This window comes from Phalacrocorax carbo, chromosome 1 (genome assembly GCF_963921805.1).
Source record: "Phalacrocorax carbo chromosome 1, bPhaCar2.1, whole genome shotgun sequence".
Classification (NCBI taxonomy): Eukaryota; Metazoa; Chordata; class Aves; order Suliformes; family Phalacrocoracidae; genus Phalacrocorax; species Phalacrocorax carbo.
In genome coordinates, this window is record NC_087513.1 from 28,199,105 (window position 1) to 28,220,390 (window position 21,286).

At 40.2% G+C, this 21,286-nt stretch overlaps 1 protein-coding gene and 1 long non-coding RNA gene across 7 annotated transcripts in view; one reads left to right on the plus strand and one right to left on the minus strand.

Moving 5' to 3' along the window:
• MET (MET proto-oncogene, receptor tyrosine kinase) overlaps positions 1-21,286 on the minus strand; it is a 92,330-nt gene that overhangs the window by 40,619 nt on the left and 30,425 nt on the right. For 4 of the 5 annotated variants that reach the window (XM_064446878.1, XM_064446889.1, XM_064446898.1 and 1 more), the window contains 3 exons: positions 16,030-16,221; positions 4,428-4,562; positions 2,841-3,014 (listed from right to left, as the gene is read on the minus strand). In XM_064446878.1, coding sequence (XP_064302948.1) covers positions 2,841-3,014; positions 4,428-4,562; positions 16,030-16,221 — 501 coding nt within the window. Of the gene's footprint in view, positions 1-2,840; positions 3,015-4,427; positions 4,563-16,029; positions 16,222-18,366; positions 18,372-21,286 lie in introns of those variants that run through there. The other variant, XM_064446911.1, reaches the window with a different exon arrangement.
• LOC135312555 (uncharacterized) lies at positions 6,674-20,022 on the plus strand. 2 transcript variants are annotated; one of them, XR_010372143.1, is made up of 5 exons: positions 6,674-6,783; positions 12,399-12,578; positions 16,011-16,069; positions 19,062-19,176; positions 19,820-20,022. It is a non-coding gene; the product is annotated as an uncharacterized LOC135312555 (long non-coding RNA). The 2 variants fall into 2 exon arrangements; XR_010372139.1 differs by lacking the exon at positions 16,011-16,069.

The window sequence follows — 21,286 nt, forward strand, 5'->3', positions numbered from 1 at the left end:
GACCAAACTCGCCTTATGCTGGCAGGGGAGGTGGATGGGAGCGGGGTACGGTGCTGAGGTGCGGGGTAGGAGCCAGGCTGCGGTGGGGACGTGTCCCGGCGCCAGCCTTGCTGCTCTGTCTGTAGCAGGGGGGATGCCTGGGCAGAGCTGGAGCTCTGCGCTCCCCGCAGGGCTGGGGTGCGAGGCTGTTCCCTACCACCCACAGCTCCAATGAGAAGTGCTTGAAGCAGGGCAGAGAGGCAAAGGATCTGCAGGACTCTGCAGGAAAATGCTGGGTTTCCTCTCTGCCATCCCTCATGAGGGGAAAATCTCTTCCCCCGCTTCCCCCCCTGCCCCATTGTGCACCACTCTGTAATAAAAACCTGAGAAAACTTAGTTGAAGACTTAGCTATCATCCGCTGCACCAGACCCTTGGAGCAGCTCTGTGTTCCCCTCAGGTTAAAGCGATCATATGACATATCTCAAGCAATCTGCCCCTCTGAAAGCTGCAAAATATTAGGGGGGGTTTGGACTGAATTTCAGATACTACGCAAAGCAGGTCATCCTTTGTTAGGAACAAAACAAGCTTGTTTCTCATATTTTGTGAGTATGGGTTTAAAGACAGATCAGAAGATGATGAATAATCTGTTTTATATTTTTTTCACTAATAATGTTAAATGTCATGGTCCAGTAGAGCATGAAATCTGTCTTAACAGCTAGCAATCCAATGGGATTTAAGTACTCAGCTGCATTTTTTTCCTTACAAGCTTTCTAGAAGCAACATCTACCAACGTGGGCACACTGTAATTCGAGATTCACTTTAAGATCCATCAGTGCCACAGATCCATATTCATTACAGGGGTAGACTGGGCTTGTGCTGATCAGGCAGGCTGAGCCACATGGGGAAGGGGAGCACCCGGCCGGCCCCATGGCTGCTCCCACTGCCCCACGTCCAAGGCCCGCTCCCCTGGATGAGTCCTTCCCGCAACTTCACAGGGACTGCAAAGGTGGCCTTGGCAATGCACCTCTTGGTCTAAGCATCTCTGCATGGGCTCCAGGTGCTTGCTTCTTAACGCTGCTGAGTGCATACACTCATAACTGAAATTAAAGAGGGCTACATGAGCTCAGCACCTCTGAAAATCAGAAACTAAGCAGTCCAGAGCCTTAGAAATCTTTCTGGAGGCACATCAATATACAGCAATCGCTGGAAAGTTTTGCCAAGAAAAAAATATTAAGAGATACTGCTTGTTCTTGAGCTCTAGGAAAGACAAAACAAGCTGTGCAGCACAGGTGTGAGTAGCCTGGCCCTCCAGAGATATATAAAAATGTATCATCAGGACTATTTCTCAGTGTATCCTTTTGAATTGGTGATTCATAGTCTCATACAAACTAAGGCCAGAAAGGATCATCTAATACTTTTGGAAACCTTTCTGAAATGAATGTGTTCTTGTATAAAGGCAAAGTAAACTATTCACATTCTGCATCAGCAATTTTTTTATATCTCCTTTGCCCAAATGTAAATGGCAATAGAAGGCAAGGCAAACGCTGCCCCCCACCACCGCCTTTCCATCCATTTTGGGTTTGATTCCTATAATGCTTCGTTGTTTTTTCATTGAATTTTGCCAGTGTTAGTCCTAAATTTTGTATCTGAAAGGTGAACATGGAAAAGAAAAATACCCCTGTAAACATGTGTTTCTAGATTTGTTTCTAGATTATTAGCAGTTTTGCCTGTCTACTCTTTAAAAAAAGTTGTTGTACATGAAATCATCTGCCTGGTTGAAAGAAATACATTACTTATTTTAAAAAATCCTGTCTCCCTTTCTCTCTGAGAGTTTAGCATGTCAAATTTTCATCTCCGTTTTATAAGCTGTGTGCCCATAAAGGAAAATGTATTTTTAACTATACAGTGTAGTTTAGATGCACCAACAAAAGTAAATAAGTGCTATCAGAAAGTTTTATGCTTGTCCTTCCCTCAGTTTTCTAGTCCCTTAACTGCTCTATAAACCTCTGCCTTCACAGCTATGTCACAATTCACACGGGATGATTTGGTTACATGTACAGCCAGCCAGTACGAATCCTGTGTTAACCATAGCTAAATTAAAACAGGAACGCGCTGGTGCAGCTCTCTGCTCATCCATGTGATTTCGTTCTCACACACCCCTGACGGGCTTTGGCTGGCTGGCAGCAACTTCTGGCTGTCCCTGTCCTAGGGAGGGGCGCAGCTACAGGCCCATCCCCTCAGCAGCCAGTGGACCCATTGGAACAAGGAGCCAGGGAAGGACATTAGGAAAAAACATCTCCCCTGGGGTGGCGTTTGGTCGACAGCTCTGTCACAGAGCTTAGGTAGAGGACAGCGGGACTTTTCCCCACAGGGAAACACCACCCTTTCCTCCGTGTTAGAGCCAGCATGGGGATGGACGAAGAGTGGGGGCTGGAGACCTCCTGCGTTGGGCCAGGCTGTGGCAGCTGCAGTGGGAAGTGCTTTCCTCCATCTCCTCCCTTCGAGAGGGGTCTGAGAGGAAGGGTGCTCCTTCCTGAGACTGGCCTTTCCTGTCAGACCCCTGCCAGGCTGGCTCAGAGCCATCTTGTTTCCCCACCATGAGTGCTGTGCAGGGCCAAGGCTCTCCTGTGGCAAGCCAGGATGGTCAGACAGACCTGTCCACTGTGAGCACCTGAGCCCACAGCATTCAGGGAGAGTACGTGCATCCAGCCAGAGGTGTTATGGACACTGAGGCTGAGGGGAAGTCGAGGAGAGCAGACACTTCATTTATCATAATTGCATAAAAATAAAGAGAATATGTTTGCAGAGCACAGGCCACGTTCTTCCCTCAGAGATAAACATGAGAATCCCACCGTTTTACCTCATAAACCCTAGGCAAGCAGGTCTCCTGGGTCCAGGTGCTGCCAGGGCACTCGGGAGACCTGAGGCACTGCTGACTGCACCAGCCACACTGCATGAAGGGAGGTGCCAGCAGGCACTGGCTGCAGGACCTGAAGTGATGGCAGCCCGGCCCCTTCAGCGGGATCTTTGTTATCTGTCAATGGAAAGACATGATGCACAGATCCTTTTAATACAAACACTAAGCGGCAAGGAGAGTCTCTATTTATGCAATGCACTGTGATGCTACTCAGATTTCAGATGCACAAGCTACGGTTCGACTTCTCTTTAGCTCAGTAATTATAGGATCTTATAAGTAATTTAATTGACATGATTTTAAATTCACTTGGGAGAAACCCTAAAGGCATCTTAATGTTATATACAGTTACTACCAGCATCTGGTGTTTACAGCGAGATTGCATTTTTTGCTGATGGAAAAAGAAAACAGCAGCATGCTCTTCCCAATTCTGCACTAGTTCTTGGAAAAAAACAGTGCATCTCAGTATGTCGTAGTTCATACATTTATAAAAATAGGCATGATGGCTATTTCAACTTTGGCAAGGCTGTGTTAATATCCATGACACACATCACGTGATTGCCCATGTATTTGTTTTTTAACACTATTATTAAAAAAACACTTTACTATACCTAAAATATGAATTAAAATTTATATTATTTAAAATATCAGGATAGTTATGATAATAGTAACTCTAAATAGATAAGAATTATTTTTAGTCAATATATTAAAATTAATGTATAATTACATTACTATATAAGTACATCATACGTCTTTACACTTCAGTACCTTCCTTAAACTTATTTTGGACATTTTCTTGAAGATCACTCTTATAAATATCTCATACATTTCTAGTAAATGATTAATAACCATCTTTACTGATGGCTGATGTATTTCTGTAAATTCTTATAGAACTCAAGGGGTCAAATTATTGCTTACGATTATGGTTTAGGATTATCTGTAATATTATCTGCTGATGTTTTAAACCCATTCTACAATGCGCATCTACTTATGACAACAGCATATTTATGACAGCTCTTCATCTTTTATTAACCCTTTGTAGACCACATGCTAAAGCAATCTTCAAACCTTACTGTGAACACTGGCTCCCAATTTTAAACACACCCATGTAACTCTTGCACACACACCCCTCCTTAAAAAGTTATAATGTTATGACACAAACCAACAAAAGCCAGGAAACTGTCAGCACCGTTCTTTCCTTAAGCCATTGTGTGTTTTTTCTCTGCAAGCACTTGAATTAAGGACAGGGTTTCAGCCTTAAAATTTGCATTTCCTGGCTTTTGTTGGTTTATATCACAGCTCTTACAGCTCTTATATTTAAACATTTCTCAATACTAGGCTGTCAGTTTGTTAAGTAGGGGGAAAAAAAAACTCCTGGAGGAAACTTGCCCCTCCAATGTTCCCAGGGGAATGGCAAGGCTGCAAGGATGCAGACCATAAAGCAGCGGCGTGAATAGTTGCTGTTACTGAAAGTTGCTGCTCTGACAACAGGTTTATACAGTGCACAGAAGGATTAGATTATGGACCACTCACCTTTCTCCCAGTCACTACCAGGGTGTAGCCATCATCTGCTAATGAATTCTCGACAACAACTTGGGGAGAGACAGGGTGGGAGTCTAGCTGAAAGCTGACATGTGGAGCTGTGGGTTCTGAACGGGAAACCACTATCTAAGAAAGAAAGAAATTGGGAAAACCAGCAGGCAGCGTGTGACATAAATGCATGCAGCTCAGCAGTCTCACGTTCCTACTACTTCTCTGCTTGCATTAATTACTTTGCATTACATTGCATAATATTTTGCATAATGTTCCATCATGATCTGATTAAAGCGCTATAAAATCTGCTTTATTTAACATAGTAAAATCATGACTGTTGGAGGATCCTCAAAATACATGGTATTTATCAAGATATGAAGCAGTCTCTGCATGTTTTCTAGTCCTTTATTTTCAGGTATTTATAAATCAACAGTAAAAAATGAAGATGGATCATTTAGTCAGCCCTGTACATTTAAGAAAGAATTTTATCTACAATGTCTTTTTAAAAGAATCTTAAAACTCCAGGTCTTCAAAAGTCAAAGATACTTCCATTTATTTTCATTCTGGTCCTTCGGTTTGAAAAGTAAACTTCACCCTGTGTAAACAGTATTGATGCACATGGGGCCATTAGAGAGCAAAGCCATGGCAGGTGCAGGTTGCCCTGTGAGCAGCTCTACAGAGCTACAGGTACATGGACTTTGATTCCCAGAGCTGGCCAGGTGGCTCTTGCTACAGACAGGCTCTTTGCAAGACATGGCTGGGCCATGTCTCAAGACCCGGCTCCTGCTGATTTCTGCACGAGCCGGGTGTCCAGGACAGAGCACTCAGAGCACTTAAATGACAGTGAGAGCTGGAGGTTTCTCTGGAAGATGTTCCAAAACAGGAGCCTAATTTAGTTGTCCTGAAGACCCTTTGGAAGAGCCCCCTTTCTATATATTGATTTTAGGAGACCTTAGGGCGATTAGTCACAGCAGTATGAATTCCCCTACTAGTCATCTCTCTTCATCTTGAGTTACCTAAATACTTCTGAGAATTTGGGCCTATTCCTGCAAACACACACTTCACTTTACTACTCTAACTTTGTTGACTTTAATGGGATGAGTCATGGCTGTTAAGCACAGGCATAAAGCATCTGCAGATTGGGGTGGATATTCGATAGTGAGATTTTATAGGCTTGGGCCTGCAATCCAGAAGGATGTGCGCCCAAATGTGATAGTATCAGGCAACAAAGGCAGGGGATTGTTTACATGAGGAAACACCATGTTCATGTTTCAAAAGCTGCATCACATGTAGTTTACTTAAGGAACTGAGATAATCAACCTTTGCTGAGAAGTTGAGATTCAATGGCATTCATTATTTTAAAAGGTTGAAGCCATTCTGGAAATAGCTTGTATGTCAAATGTTTAATTTTTTGCCAGAAGGAAGGTTTTCTTCTGACCCTGAAGGCAGCATCAGAACAGCTAGGACATTGATTTACACGATTTCACTGGCTTTTCTCACTGCCAAGGTCTTTCAACAAGATGGCTGACTCCAAAACTAGACTTAGAGGTGCTGTAATTACAGCTGATGTTTTGTTGTAATTCAAGACTTAAATAAAATATATAAGCAGGTAATTCATGGCGATAAGTGCTTCACATCCCAGAGGTATTTACAGTTTGGGGTTACAAGAGGCTTTTTTTTCTTCAAAATGAAACTGGCTTTGTTAAAGACTGCTATGGGTTTGTTTCACAGTACAGAAAGTGCAGCTTTTAGAAATCAATAAGGTCTGATCATTTTCACTGACACAGAAGTATGGTCTCTGACTCAGTGTATTAGGGCATGAGCTCTGTTTTTATATTCAGGACAATGAAAAATAGAATGGACTGCAAAGCTGCATGAAAAAGCTTGATTAATGTTGGCATTATGGGGAGAGGTAGCACCACAGCTGCAAATACCTTTTTAGTTGATCATTAGCCATGTCTCATCTCGAATACCCACTGCTATAAAATGCTAAGAATTCTTTTCTATCATTAATCCAGGCTTCCTCTTATTGCCAAGCATTCTTTCTGATTGAGCCACAGTGTTAACCCTTTAAACACATCTGCATTGCAACTTCAGAGCAATACATGTAAATTTGGATCCCATCTTTACAATCTTGGAAAAATTATCCGGTACTTTAAACACTGACCGACCTTTATTTTACTGAGGCTGATAGTCAAGTCACCTGCTCAAAGCCCAAGAGAATAGACTTTGACCTCATGACATATAGGGAGGTCAAATTACACTTCCTAACTCATTTGGGACTACACAATAAAAGTTTGGATTTTGCTTGGAAGTAATCTACCACCCTAGAGTGCTGCTGTAACAGACACTAGAGGTAAAAATGCTCTTTTTGGTCTATATAACTGTGCAGTTTGTGCACGCATCAGCCCAGTCCTTGAAATTCTATCTTACCCTTATCCAACATAATCCTGAAGAAAAAGGCAATTTGAAGACAGCTTCTACAGCAGGAAGAAGAGGCTATTTAGGACTTCAGTGTCATTCTCCGAAACCTCTGATTTTTATTGCTTGGGACTGGGCTGGTATGCATACAGTGTGGCTTTAATCTACCATGGACACACCACCATACAGGGGTTACTTCTACCATGGAAATGGTTCAGTACTACAGAAGGATTTCTCTTTACAAAGACTGTAAAGTGCCGGGGTTTTTTTGGGGGGGTTGGTTTTTTTTTTTTTTGTGGGGTGGTGTTGGGGTTTTTCTTTGCATTTTAATAATTCATTTAATAACTAAACATTTCTCCAGAGCATAAGAGAACTGAAAGTATATCTATGTGCCTGCACTCAAGCGCTTAGGAGAGAGGGAAGGTCTTGCACAGATAAATAATTGACTAAAAGAGAACAAACAGATGTTATCAGTAAATGGTCAGTCCTTGCAATAGTGAGAAGTCACCAGAGGTGTTCTGCAAGGTGTCTGTGCTGGGATCCATACTGTTCAACATACCCACAAATGAGTTGGAAATGTGGTTTAACAGTCCAGTGGCAAAGTTTTCTGATGATCTGAAGGTATTCAAGGTGATAAGAATAAGGACAGACTATGAAGGATGGCAGAAAGACTTTACAAGACAGCATGTCAAGGCAATAAAATGGTAGGTGAAATACAACAAAGGTGATGAATTTAAAGCTGTATATGATTGATAGTTCCATGAAAACATCACCTCACTGCTCAGCAGCAGTCAAAAAAACCCAAATAAAAACTTAGGAATTATTAGAAAAAGATTAGAGAACAAATCAGAAAACAAATCAGAAAACATCCTTATGTCATACAAATTCACGGCTTGCACGCACCTTGAATTCTCTATGCAGTTCTGGTTGCTTCATGACAAAACCAGCATGTTAAAATTGGGAAAGATTCAGAGAAGGGTAACAAAGATGATCAAAAGGCTGTAATGAACAACGACTGAGTAGGGTAGGCGTGAAAATGCTATGAAAAAGACATTCAGAATCATGAGTGGGTAGAGACTGACCATTTAATCTCTTCTGATAAAAGTGCTAAAAACACCATCAAAAGACAAAAGTGAGAGTCGGGTTCAAAGCAAACAAAAGAGTAAAACCTCCTAGCAATATGCAACGACCTATGGGACTCCTTGACGAAGGATGTGAATGTAAGAGGAATACACATTCAACGGAACTCCGCATGTACATGGAAAGAACTGAACAGACAAAACCCAATAGCTTAGGAAAACCCCAGAATGGAAAACAGTCAGAGGCTTAAAGCAGAAGGTATTACATGTGTTACCTGGGTCCCCAGGCATCCACTTGTCACCACTGCTGGAGACAGAGCACTGACCTAGATGGACCCTTTGTTTAAGCCCATGTGGCTCTTCTGATGTTCTTACAAATAACCCTTCTGAGAATCACATTCATTATCAGTAACTACAACCCCAGACATCCTTCTCAAAACAAACACAATACTTACATTACTCTGTTTAAGAGAAAAACGAAAAAGTATGTGGTGTTTCAGCATAGCTCAAAGTACTTCCGTGAAGATAACAGCCAACAGTTAATGAATGAATTAATTAACATATTAATTACTATATCCTTTATACTGGAAGTCAGTGATCACTTAGGTCCATGAACTTTTAAATACATCATTTAAATATTCTTTCATTGCCATCAGCTAGTATTAAGAAGACCTGACTCTAGGTTTGTTTGTGCATAATATGACAAATTAAGACTGTAATAAATTCAGTTGAAAAACAGCATGCAACAGCTTCTTTTAAAAATAATTCTGATGCTCAGTTCTGCTAGTCAGCAGGATTGAATTACAAATGTTACTGTCTGCATGTTGAAATATCTTCTGCAAAAATGAGAGGCCTTCTGAAAGCAATCCCATCTAAGTATCATATTGTTATTTTTTCCCTAGATGTCTGGCAGGTGTAGGCCATTACCCAGCAGAGATAGGCTCAGGGTTAACTTTATTGTGTAATGCCTCAAATGCCCTGGGATATGCAGCGTAGCCTTGCAAAGGGCACATATGTAGTTCTCTAAATGCTGTATATCATTTTAATCCATGGAGAGTATAATGGATCTCCTCTGAAGGGTGTAAGCTTTTCTACTCAAACTGAATATTAAAACATGTGTGCTTTCAAAACAGCTATTTGGCGCTAGGTGTTAATTTTCATTTGACTATATGGACTTTGCATTATACAATATTTGGTATTTTTTCTGGGAGCACCAAGGTACATTCTTTACCACAGAAAGAACTGCTATTATAAAACTGTTAAAAGTCGAGCTATAGTCATGAAAATGTTACTTATCTAGAGTTTGCCACAGTCTTCTGTTGGTTTAAAAATGATAAAGTGGGAAAGATTGCAACTATTCACATTCCTACAAATGCACATGTGCATAGTTTGCATTTAGCTTTAAATACATCAGACTGTCAGTATTGAAAAGCCAGGTGAATGGCTGGACCACAGAGGCAAGACAGCAGCAGGCAATGAGGACAGCCCTGGCAATGATTCCATGGGTATCCCATTACTCTTTCCTTGCTCTGTACTTCCTTGCTCTGCACCAACTCATTTTGCTGATAGGCACCATGGCTTTGAGCCTCAATTCCTGGAGAGGCGAGGCCTTGCCACTTTGCTGTCTCCAAGAGGAGAGCAATGCTGAAGGCTTGGCTCTCTTGCTGAATTCTGGGACAAATTTTTCCAAGCCTTGACTGCAGTTACAAATAAAAAGCAGATGTGATTATTTTTGTCTATACTAATTTCTGTGGCATGCATTATGTTCCCTGGCATGTAATCTATGAAAGCAACTATGACACATGCTAATTTCTCTCTTTTCATGAGAAGTTTGGTGGTGGTGATGGTGTTTGTTTTTAATCATAAGTATTCCTGGGAAATGAGTGTGACTACCAAGTGTTCTGTCTACTTGGATGTGAAAGACAACAGGTTTGTGCTCAGCATGTGAAAATTTCGCAGACCATTGATCTGTGCAAGCCCAGTCCCTATTCCTCACCAGACAGAATCAGGGGCACCAAATGAAATGATAAGGCAGCAGGTTACGGAAAACTCAAAGGAAGCTCTTCATCATTCAAAGCAGAATGAAATTATGGAAGTCATTGTCACAGCATACTGTTAGAGGACAAAATAACAAATAATTTCAAAAAACAGTAAGCAAAATTGATGGAAAAGAAGTCCATCAAGGACTATTAAACACCAGATATGGGTGCAATTTCCAGCTCAGGGAATCTCTGGGCCACTGAGTGCCAGAAGCAGGAGAGTACTGGGAGGAGTATCACTGTGTGCTTTTACTTGCCTCATACCTCTCTCTTATCCATCTAGCCCCTGCCAGAGATAGGAGACTGTGCTCCTTGAATCTTTATTCTGACCCCATACTTCCTTTCTGAGATAAAAATATGGTTAAAGATACTGGGATATAATGGGTCCCTAGAATAAGGCTTACTATTATTCTGTATTGTTTTGTGCCTAACAAGTGCAGAGAGGCCCTGAGGAGGGTGAGCGGCCTGTTATGTGATGTGCTCTAGTCCGACAAGGCCTATCTGTGCCATCACACTTTGGTTCTCGTGCCCTAAGCCATTTTCAGTCCAGAATCTGTTCAGACAAGACAGTGCATGACCATGTTTTGCTAACACTTGGCTTCTCAGCTAGAGCTGGCTCACATCCAGCTAGATTGGACAGGACTGCAGCCAGCATGTGCCTGACTGCATCTCAGGGTGTACGTATACCCATGGGAAGACCCTTTCCTTACCTCCATGAGCAAGAGGATGGATGTCCTACTGCCCCATGAAGATTAGAGGGTGCATGGGGGAGCTCCTCACTCCACACGCAGCCCAGCGCTGCCCCTCTGTGCAGTGAGTTTCACTGGTATAGTCAGAAGGATGAGATGGCCCTGCTGCCAAAATTGCTTCTAAAGAGAGCAGTTGCCCATAGTAATTCTAAAACATACAGTGAAAACTTCTCTATCCCTCTCTTCCTCAAGAAAGTCACCAACAAGCAGTGCATTTGCTTGGGTTTTACCTCTGTGAGGCCAGCTTCAAGCACAGGGAGCATATGCAGTAATCTGCTTCCAAACATAGTGTTATGCTGAAAATCAGCCTCTGCATATGTCCAGGACATCAGTCTCTTGTTCATTGTTAAGGCCAGACCAAACGTGAGCTTTTCAGAATAAATCTTGTAAAACTTTCCCATACCCCACTCTCCCCAGAGCTATCAGAAAGATTTCCCCATCCTGAAGAACTTTGCTCTTTTCTTCATCACTCAAAAGTCACTCTCTGAAATAACACCAAGCTCCAGGCAAAAAAAAAACCCAACCAAAATCACCTTGGAACTGAGCAAAACTAGAAGATATTTTATCGCAATATATCATGTTTTTTTTTTCCTGTGTTTTTTTTTTTTTTTTAAACACGCTCTAATTTCCCAAAATACTGGCTGGTAATGAAAGTGTCTCTTCCAGTTGTGAGTCTTATTCTCAGTGTAGCTTCTTTGGCTTGAGCAGAGCAAGGCTGCTTTACACCAGCTGAAAATCTGATTCCCCAACTACAGTAGTATGACTGGGTGCTGTTTTCTAATCAAATAACCACTGTGAAATACCTGATTCACTTTGCACCCAACAGCTGTACTTTCAGCCTGTGTTCCCAGTCACACTCTGAAAACAAGCACAATAAGAAAGGCTGAAACAGCTGCAACTTCTCAAGAGGAAAAAAAAGAAGGGGGGAAAAAAGCTTGTCAGGCTTCAGCTTAGGAAGGAAGTAAAACCATTTTTCTTTTCCGTCTCATGCATGTCAGCTGTCTTAGAAAAATTATTACTGTTCTGTTTTGTAACAGAAACTCCACAATATTTGGTAAACTACAAACTCCAATGTATTCATGGCCAAATACAGATTTAACATCTCTGATGCAGCCAAAACATGCTCAGTATGTCAATGGGCTGCAATTACTCTCCAGGAGAGCTTTGGAATTCACCTCCTGGCCCCAATTATCCTCCTTAAAAGAACTCATGAATCTTCTATATTTGGACCATCCACATCAATGTGATTTTAGTTTTAGATTTTGGCTGAAAACAATAAACATTTAGTGAAGAAGGCTGTATTTCCTTTCCACTATTAGTGCTTCCCAGAGCTGTTTAAGTGAATAATTCTATTTAATTGAACTAAAAGCACAAGCAGAAAACAACAGGTGACTATTCCTTGGTTGAATAAAACATACCTGCTTTTGCATTCTGAATATGAGTGGCTCCTCAGATGACTTTTTAAAATAAGCAAAATACAGGCTATATTCTGAGATGGATCATTAGCACAGTTTTGATAGGTAATACCAGAAGTTTCAGTGGAATCATTTGGAAAGATAGGAACCATTCACTGTGATACGTCTCTGAATACATCAAAACTTCAGAATCAGCTAGTCATCATCTACGGAAGGAAAAACTTTGTTCTCAGAAACTATATGTTAAACCTTGTGTTGACTTTTGCAGCAATGCTGTGCTATAGTCATGTGGTAAAGAGAGAAGAATGGATGGAAATGGAAACAGAAATGAGGCATCAGTAGGGAAGCAGAAAGTGACGAGCAGAAGAAAGTGCAAAAGGAGACGAAAGACAGCAAGAAAAAGGAAAGAAAAGGAGAATCAAGTGGATGGCCGCTGATCAAGTATAAGGCAAGTATAATGGGAGAATATGAGAAACAAATTTCTCTCAGGTTGAGTATCAGTAGCTTGCTGTTACACCTACTGGCTTCCACCGTGCAGGCTTGGAGCTTCAATTCAATTTAGGTGGCATGATCACTATGTTTTAAACATGCCTTTTTTTCCCCACAAATTGTTTCATAACAATTAAAGGAAACCCTAAATTAATATAGCAAAGATGTGAATTAAATGTTCATTACTTTCACTAAGCTGTTTCACATTTGGGCACTTCAGGGTGCAGTTGTTCGAGACAGAGGTACTGTACTACTATTTCTTTTAATCTCATGGATGACTGCTAATGCTGAAATTTGTCACAAACTAAATTGTCTAAATATGGTAAGGTTTGGTATTTCAAAGAGGATACAAGATGAACTGGGTTCACTGGAAGGGCTGAGCTGATTTTCTAATTTTAGAAACCTATATATGATTACTTTTTCTTTTACATAGTTGGCATGAAAATATGGTCACAAGATACTAATACAATATAACCATTTTAAAACAGGTTCCCTGATAGATAGAATTTTGCAACTAATTTTCTCTGAAAGCATACCTGCCTCTGAAGGGATAGTAAACTCTGAACAGCTAAAAGTTACAAGGGGACTGCACAGGAAAATTCAATATTTGCATGTAAAAAGAGCTAAAAATATGAGAGCGAATGACTGCAAAAGCGAGGTGAGTAATAAGAGAAAAACTGAAGATTCTTTGCAATATGTTCCAGTAATTTGTGAATGAAACAAAAAAGAACATCATTACGTTGCTTTGCTAAAAAATGTAAGGAAGTGTTTGGGGCTATCTTTTTGATAAATTCAGTCATTGTTAGATTATCCTGATTTCTTTTTAACCCATTTTACTTCAGTAATGGTCATTTAATAGCTCAATTTTTAATGATCTTCTCATTGCAGTTAATAGCTATATTTCCATAGAAACACTGCAAATCTGCTTTCGCTGGGCATTTGCTAATGAACATGTTTGAAAGCACTTCCTAGATAACTATTAGTGAAAAAAAAGAAGATTTAATGTGAGTGAACATTGAATTGTGCAAAAAGTGGTGTCTTTTGTATCCTACAGATCTAGTAATATTTTCAAGATCATTAAAAGGCAAAACAAATACTAACCTTTTTATTTGGAGGTAGCATCATTAAAGATAGTCAGTATGCTTGTTCTCCTGCTGGTTGCACCAAACCCTCAAAGAAAGAGCTCTTGCTTATTACAATATGAGCCCAACGCTGACTTCCCCCTGTAGCTCAGGCCAATCTAATTCAATGATGAGAATATTTCTGCTAATGGCAATGTGCAGTTTACACAATAGCCTTTCTTTTGATCCATAACTGAACCTGGAATGGGAAATGTATTCTGTAAATATTTTAATTGTTCCTTGAGTTGGGCAAACGTCTGAATGAAGTGTATGGTGCAGGACTTGAATGAATAATTTAAAGAATGTTACAAATAAAAATAATGCTGCCTTGTGCTTTCCGCTGAAGCTCCCTAAAAGCTTTGTGACAGCCCAGAAGATATGCAGCGAGTAAGATAGTAGTTGTTATTAACAGTATTTTGTAGATAAGGAAATGGCTTCAGAAAGGTTAAACAAATTACTCATGTTCGCTGTGTGAACCAGTATCTACATTTAAGAAAGAACAGAACGTGGGTTGCTCCTGTGCTCAGTGTGTTGCTCTTAGCATTTGCCTTTCCTGCGCTGAAAACAAAATGCAGCTTAAAGTTTCCAAGGTCATCATGGGAAGTTTAGGCAAAACTGGCAGGTTTGTCATTGAACATTTTGTTGAATTCTTATCTTTTAGGGAGAAAGAGAAACATGTTTTTCTCCAGTTTTTCATCCATCCTTTGTAGTAAATCACTCTGACCTCCCTCCCTGTAGGAGCATTACGGATTTTGCATTATGGGGCAGGTTCTGCATCTGGCCTATGCAGAAGACAGAAGAGGAGGTATAGGATGCCCTTTGACCAAAAAGCATGCCAACAGTGGGATACCAAATACTGGGGACACTGTGTAACCCTACTTAATATGTGTGGCAAGGATAGAGAATGAGAAGGGAGAGGAGAAAGGGAAATCATGTTAGTTAATTTTATCTGACGACCTACACCACCAAACAAAGAGTTTTATGAAAAGGTGCAAGTGCTCAAGTGTTTTCTAATGGAAGGTTTTGGGAAATGGGAAAGCTGGAAGAGCACAGGAACTCATGATGGCAAATCTCATCAGGTTTCAGTTATAATGGTTGGGGGACAATGATACTAACTTTGTTGACTCTCTGCAGCCTAGAGAGCAAGAACAGCCAAAGACAGCCAATACTTCAGGAAGCCCACTAGAAGACAAATACTACTGGCAGAGTAAAAGGACACAGGTCCTTGGGTGCAAGAGGGATCCAGGCTGAGATGCACATCCAGGCTGGACCCTGTAGCGGCTGTAGAAGCCAAGCTCTCCAAGGTGTTCACTACAGGATGACAGTGCTTGAAATAGGATAGGTGAATAAAGGAAGCCCTTGGTGCTTTCAAAGTATTTTGTCTTCTGACATTTGATTTTGACTGCCAAGTTTTTAAAAGATTGTTGTCCCTATGGGTTAGATTTATTTCATTAGTCACCTACAGTGGGTGACTAAATGTAGTGTAATTTATCTGTCTAGATTAGTTATATACTTGATGGAGGGAGACAGGCTTCTCAGGAGGGTGCCTGACTACTTACTATGAACACCTGCTTTAGCACAGGAAGAATAGCTGTCCAAAAGAACAGAGTGAGGAGAGAATGAGCAAGAGCCTGAAAATCTAAAATGCACTCAGAGAGACTTGAAAGTAGGCAGAGGAGGAGCTAATCTCAATTCTAGAGCTGAGAGTCCTAGACTACGGGTACATAAGCAAGTAATTTGGTGACAGAGGAGTGCATCAGTATATAGAAACAACTAATGCCAAGGCTTCTGCTTTTACACTATAAACTGTCTTGGCATTTTACTTTGAACTAGGTTTAATCTGATCCTCTAGACCAAATGACCATATGAAGCGTATATCTGAAGCTGGCTGAAGAATCAGTCACTGTTTCGGACCTTTCTGCCCCAGCTGGGGTTAGAGCATATCTGATGTGTATACAAGACAGAGCTTTCACTTTAGTTTCCTTTGAAAGAAATCTAGTTTGTATGGCCCAAAACTGCTCTGTGAACTGAACCAGACGGACTAAGTGGAGATCATGGTGGAGTTTGCTCCAGAACCATTGCTCCCAACCAGAAAGCCCATGCAAATACTTACACTGCTGAATGCTCTATTAGGCACTTTGTTTCTATTCCAGAGGCTCTATTTAAGTCAGCAATTTCAATTTTCTAATGCCTTGTTAAACTGGTATAATACTGTTCCTCACTTTTCACCCTCCTGCTAAATTCCCATTTTTTTTTTTTTTATTGTGAAGGTGTTGTAGTAATATTTACCTGCATGAAGCGGCCCTCTGAAGTTCCCAGATTAGCAACAGTAAGGTTCCCTTTGGTGAAGACAGATATCGAAGTTAGCAGGACACTGTTGAACTGGCCCATGAACAAGTCAACCCTTTGCAAAGGAGTTGTAACTTCTAAGCGATATTCATCATCTTGTGCTCTGCAGTACGATGCATTTCTTGAAAAAGCCTGTTAGAAAATGAAGTACAGATGAGTACTGTCTTTACGAGTAGGAATAGATCTTTGTCAGAGTGAAGTCATTTAGCACAAATGCATTTGACCAAAAGTATTTTAAAATGTTTCAAACTTAATTGCTTCATCAGTTATGATGTTCCATGAGGAAGGCAACAACTTCTTGATGTTATGGGAATGTTTCTTTTAACTTTTTTTTTATCCTGTCTGTTGCGAATAAGACACAGGGTCTTTATTTAACCAGATGATATGTGTATAAGCACATGTATCGAGGTATCCTTTCCCTTAGTGACTTCTGCAATGCTGCTTCTCAAAGGGTCTCAGAATTCTTTGACTGCAGACCTTGCCCAGTGACACACCTGCTTCTAAAACAGAGATTCCTGGAAAATTATTGTCTAAACACGTTGCAATTTGTTTAACCTTTTTTTTGCATTAAAATAACAATTTCAAGTATTCTTCTCTTCCTGTTCGCCTTTCAACACCTTTGTCAGTGATAAGACAGAAAAGGGGAGAAAAAGATGGAGAGAGAAAAAAGCGACATAAGCCAGGAAAAATATGTTTCTGATTGTGTATTTAAATGAAACTATGGGGAAGCCAGCTTTTTATAATTACTTAAACTATTGTATTGATCATCTATGGCTCATGCGCTACTTTGTCCAATCTCATATGACTTGAGTGTACTACAATAGTTGCTGCATTTGCAGGATTTTCTCTTTCAGTTTGGAAATAGAGATTATATGTTTTTAATTTTCATTGGAAAAATTCTTGACCAATACACTTTATCTCCAGAGAAGAATATAACCTGCTGTCCTGACAATTCAATAGTAATCTATTAACTGATAATTCCATTACTATTGATACTACATCATCTGTTTTGGTGAGATCGTACAGATAATAAGCAGGAACCCCCTGAAGGATCTCTAACCAGTTTAAATTTGGAAGACATCTAGCATGTTCCCACTGTGACATACTTTATGAATAAATGTGTAGGGAGATTATAAAGGCTCTTATGGTGGTTCCCTCTGTTGAAATCAATCGAGAGCTTAATTCTTCCTAATTTTTTTATTGATTTGTTGCTGTTACAAACATGTTTAAAAAAAAATTAAAAGCTTGAATTAAACCTTTTAAAGAGAGTCAGAGTCTCTCCACTCAATTCAATATATCTGGATCACACCCTTAAAGAAAAAGAAGAACTAAAATTTTATTTTCTTTTTTTCTTGATTCAGATGGTTTTCCTTCTACTACCTAGAATCAAAGTACTATGAGAAAGTAAGCAATGAACTAAGACTTTCTTGCTGGCTTAGCTCTGGTGAATTCTGGAAAAAAACCAATGCATTGAAAATGCTATTAAAATGTTCAACCCAATAGCTCAGTCCTTTGCTGTTGAATTGTAACATTTCTGAACTGTGCACAGCAACAGCACTGGTGGGTGAAGTTTTCCATGATCCCTAGGAGTTGCAGCCAGCTGTGATGCTAGCTTTTCTCTGGGTGCACTGTCCATTTACTGTATCATTTAGGTAAAAACTTGTGTAAGACCAAACAAGAGCAGTTGAAATCCCTGTGCACTGCCTAATGATACAGAAAGGAGGCTTCCAGATTAGATCTGATACAGCAGTGACTTAACAGTTTGGTTATCCACACGCTAAAGTGTTTGCTGCATTAGTTTTGGTATTAACTGTTAAAGTATGGTGTGTTTTGCTCAGCAGGAACTGAACGAATACTTTGCACAAGACACACTGAACGTTCATTGAATACACATTAAATAATTTTGACTGATAAACAAGGGACAAATTTAGCTTTTCTTTGCTTTGGCCACAAAATAAGCAAAAAGCTTTATTCTTTTGCAATTGTATCCTATCCAGTCTAAAAGTATTTCTGAAACATCTGTGCAAAGATTACTCATACAATGAGTATGAATAGTTCAAGTGCAGAAAGATGTACAGTTTTCATGCTTTTTGAAATAAGGCAGATTTCTGAATTTACCCTCTCCCAACTTGGGATCTCTGCTCTTTGCTGTAACTTCTTTTTCTCCATGAGCAAACAACTTTGGGGAGAGATGTTTCTGTGCTAACCTTAAAAAAGTACATCCTCCTATGTAGTCATCTTAACACAATTTGAACATCCTGACACGCCTCACGAAACCCTGTTCAAGCTCCTTTCAACAAGTGGCTAGATTTTCCTGCTTGTCCCAACACCTTTCCTAGCTTCCCCGAAGTCAGTTCAGCCACAAAGTCAGCTCAGCCTTCCTCAGAGATGTCATAATTTTGGGTATCTGCCCAAGAACCTGCAGACTGTTCCACATATGGCTCTTTCAAAACCTGGCACTTCATGGATTTACCATAATGTAAGGTTAGCTGTTAAAGAAATAGGAAGGCTTTGATCTTTGAGTAGAAATGCAGAGATTAAAAGGCTACTTAGAAAACTAAAGGAAGATTGATAACGTGAAAAACTTCAGCAAAGAAGCTGCTTTAAATTAACTCTTTGAAGCCTGAATCTCCCCCTCCCTCCCTCTCAGTATACACGTAAGTATCCATTTGGCTGTCAATGTGGAAAAATAACTGATGTCAGATGATGCACTTTGGATATTGTGCCAAGTTCCAGTGACAAATCACAGAACTATTGAAATGGACGATTAGAGAGCGGGTAAGTGCTTGGGTTGGGCTACATGGCTTCTCTTGTAGGATGAGAGGTGCCAATTGTGCATGTGATTCATAGCGAGGGCCTTCTGAAGCTGGTGTAGGTGTGCCACTGGAATGCAATGAGGTGTGGGCAAGTCCTGACTTTTAGCCGTGTCCAGAAGGGTGGGAGATAACCAATGCTATCTTGTTTGTTCATAGGGGAAGTTGTGGTGTTTCAGAATTTACCCTGGATTCGGTCCACTGAAGACAAATGTGCCAAAAAAGTCTCTAGACATCGTTGCGCTGGGCTATCAAGAGCTGTTGCTGTTTGGCAGTTAAGTGACGATTTATAGATCATATTCACTTTGCATAAAAATAGTATTTCGGACAGAGTTGAACCTCTGAAGCCAAAAGTGCAAAGTGAGGACGAAATTTTAAAGCCACTAATGAAAATCTCAAAAAAATACTCAGGTCAGTGTCAGAACTGATCATAGAGTCTCATCTCTAGACTGAATAGCTAGACTCAGGGGGAAAAAAAAATCAAAATTTTAACCAAAGACTTTCGGGGAGCTTTTCTATTATTTGCAGCAGCTGCAGTTTGGGGAAACACTCCTCCAGGCTCATCCTTCCAGAGCTGGCCAAAACCTGTTCTTAGTTAAGTACAGTGCTCAATTAGAATGTCATATTATGTGTAATGTCTTGATATTATGTTTAATGTCTTGAATAAACTAGAAAGTAATAACTTAATCACTGCAGAACATCTAATACTGTCTTGCAAGTGATTTGGAGGAAATAATTAAAATTAAAATTCAATTTGACAAATGGGAGAAATGGTCTGAAAGTAACTAGGTAAAATTTCCTAGTGTCAATTGTAAAATACTGAAGTTATGACGGAGAACTCATGTGAAAGCAGGAATAAGCGGGAGTCTTATTTCCTGCCGGTTTGTTTATACAACTTTTAACTTGTTTGCTGTTAGGAATCAAATTAATAAGTATCAACTTTTGCTTTCTGCTCTGGATCCTGGGAGTCTCCCTCAAGAGAACTGGGCACCCACAAGTGCTGCCAGTGTTTCTCCTTTGAGCACTTCTATGGCATAACATGGAGCAAGGGGAAACAAGCTACTGCTAAATGAGCTGGATCCTGGTATCTGCAAACAATAAAAATCTTTTTTCAAAGAAACTGCAGTAGAGTGAATAAATTGACGATTCAACATAACAAATTGATTCCCAAGCCAATTAAAAAACAGATATGGTGTATAAGCTGCTTATCTCTTCTGTTGTGGAGGTTGGTGAATTCAGACGAATAATAGAACTACAGTTTTCAGGAGCGTGTCCTACTGGAATCGAGCACATAATGGTGAAGAAGTTACATGAACAGCAGACTCTGAACAGGAAGAGTAACTGTGAGGAACACAAAAGAACCTTATCAGATTTTCCTCTCTAAATTTTCTTGTGTATTTTTAGCCAATACAGTTTTGCTGTTCTGTAATCCATTTGAATTTTCTGGGTAGTTCGCTGTATTTCTCTTCAGGTGATAAATGCATCTGATCACTGCTTCTGTCCATGTAAATACAAAATGTGAAATTCTGGCCCCCAAAACTCAGTGAAGCCAGGGTGTTGCCTGAAGAGGATGAGTGACCTGATCAGCATCATGTTGAAGGTCTGTTAGAGGGCTGGAGTTAGAACCTGTATTGTTTGTTTTCCAGTCCCACATAAATAAAAGTGAACGACATTATAAATTTAGCCTATCATTGTTATCTTTAAAAGGAATTACTCCTTAAATTTCATAAACCTCATAAATCTTCCCAGCCGTCACATACCGGTCTTTTTAATTCTTGACTCAGAGATGACTGCTAAGATCCTTGTGCTTATAGCTCTTTGACAAAATAGGGAGAGAAGAACAATAAAGGACAAACTTACTGGCTTCTGGCACGTTTACAGACTCTGTTCACTTCATGCCTTCTTCTGTCAGTTCCCTTGGCAAAAGGACTATCTCCTTTCTCCTTTCCTGAGTGGTTTCATGCCATAGCTGGTCAGAGTCAGTCAAGTGTAATGGAGAAGAGGAAATCTGTAAACAGCTTTCTACTACGCTATCACAAAGGAATATTTTTTCCTCTGCAATTTGCAAGACAGAAAGTTTGTGAAATGGGCAAAATCTTACTACTAGCAATTCTAAAAAGTCATAGTCATATTTATTGTTCTCACTGTCCATAAGTGTCACAGGTTGTCTCAATTCTTTACGGTTATGAGCACATTTAATGATGATACATGGAAAAAATATGGACACACTTATTTTTTGGAAGTAATTGACCAGAAAACAATCTCTTGTGAACAAACTCCAGCACTGTACAAGAGGCAAAAGAGAAGCCAGCCAGGACTGAGGAACATGAGAAACAGAAATTCTTTAGTTGTAGCGTGTTGGCTTTAGCCAACGTGATCAACTG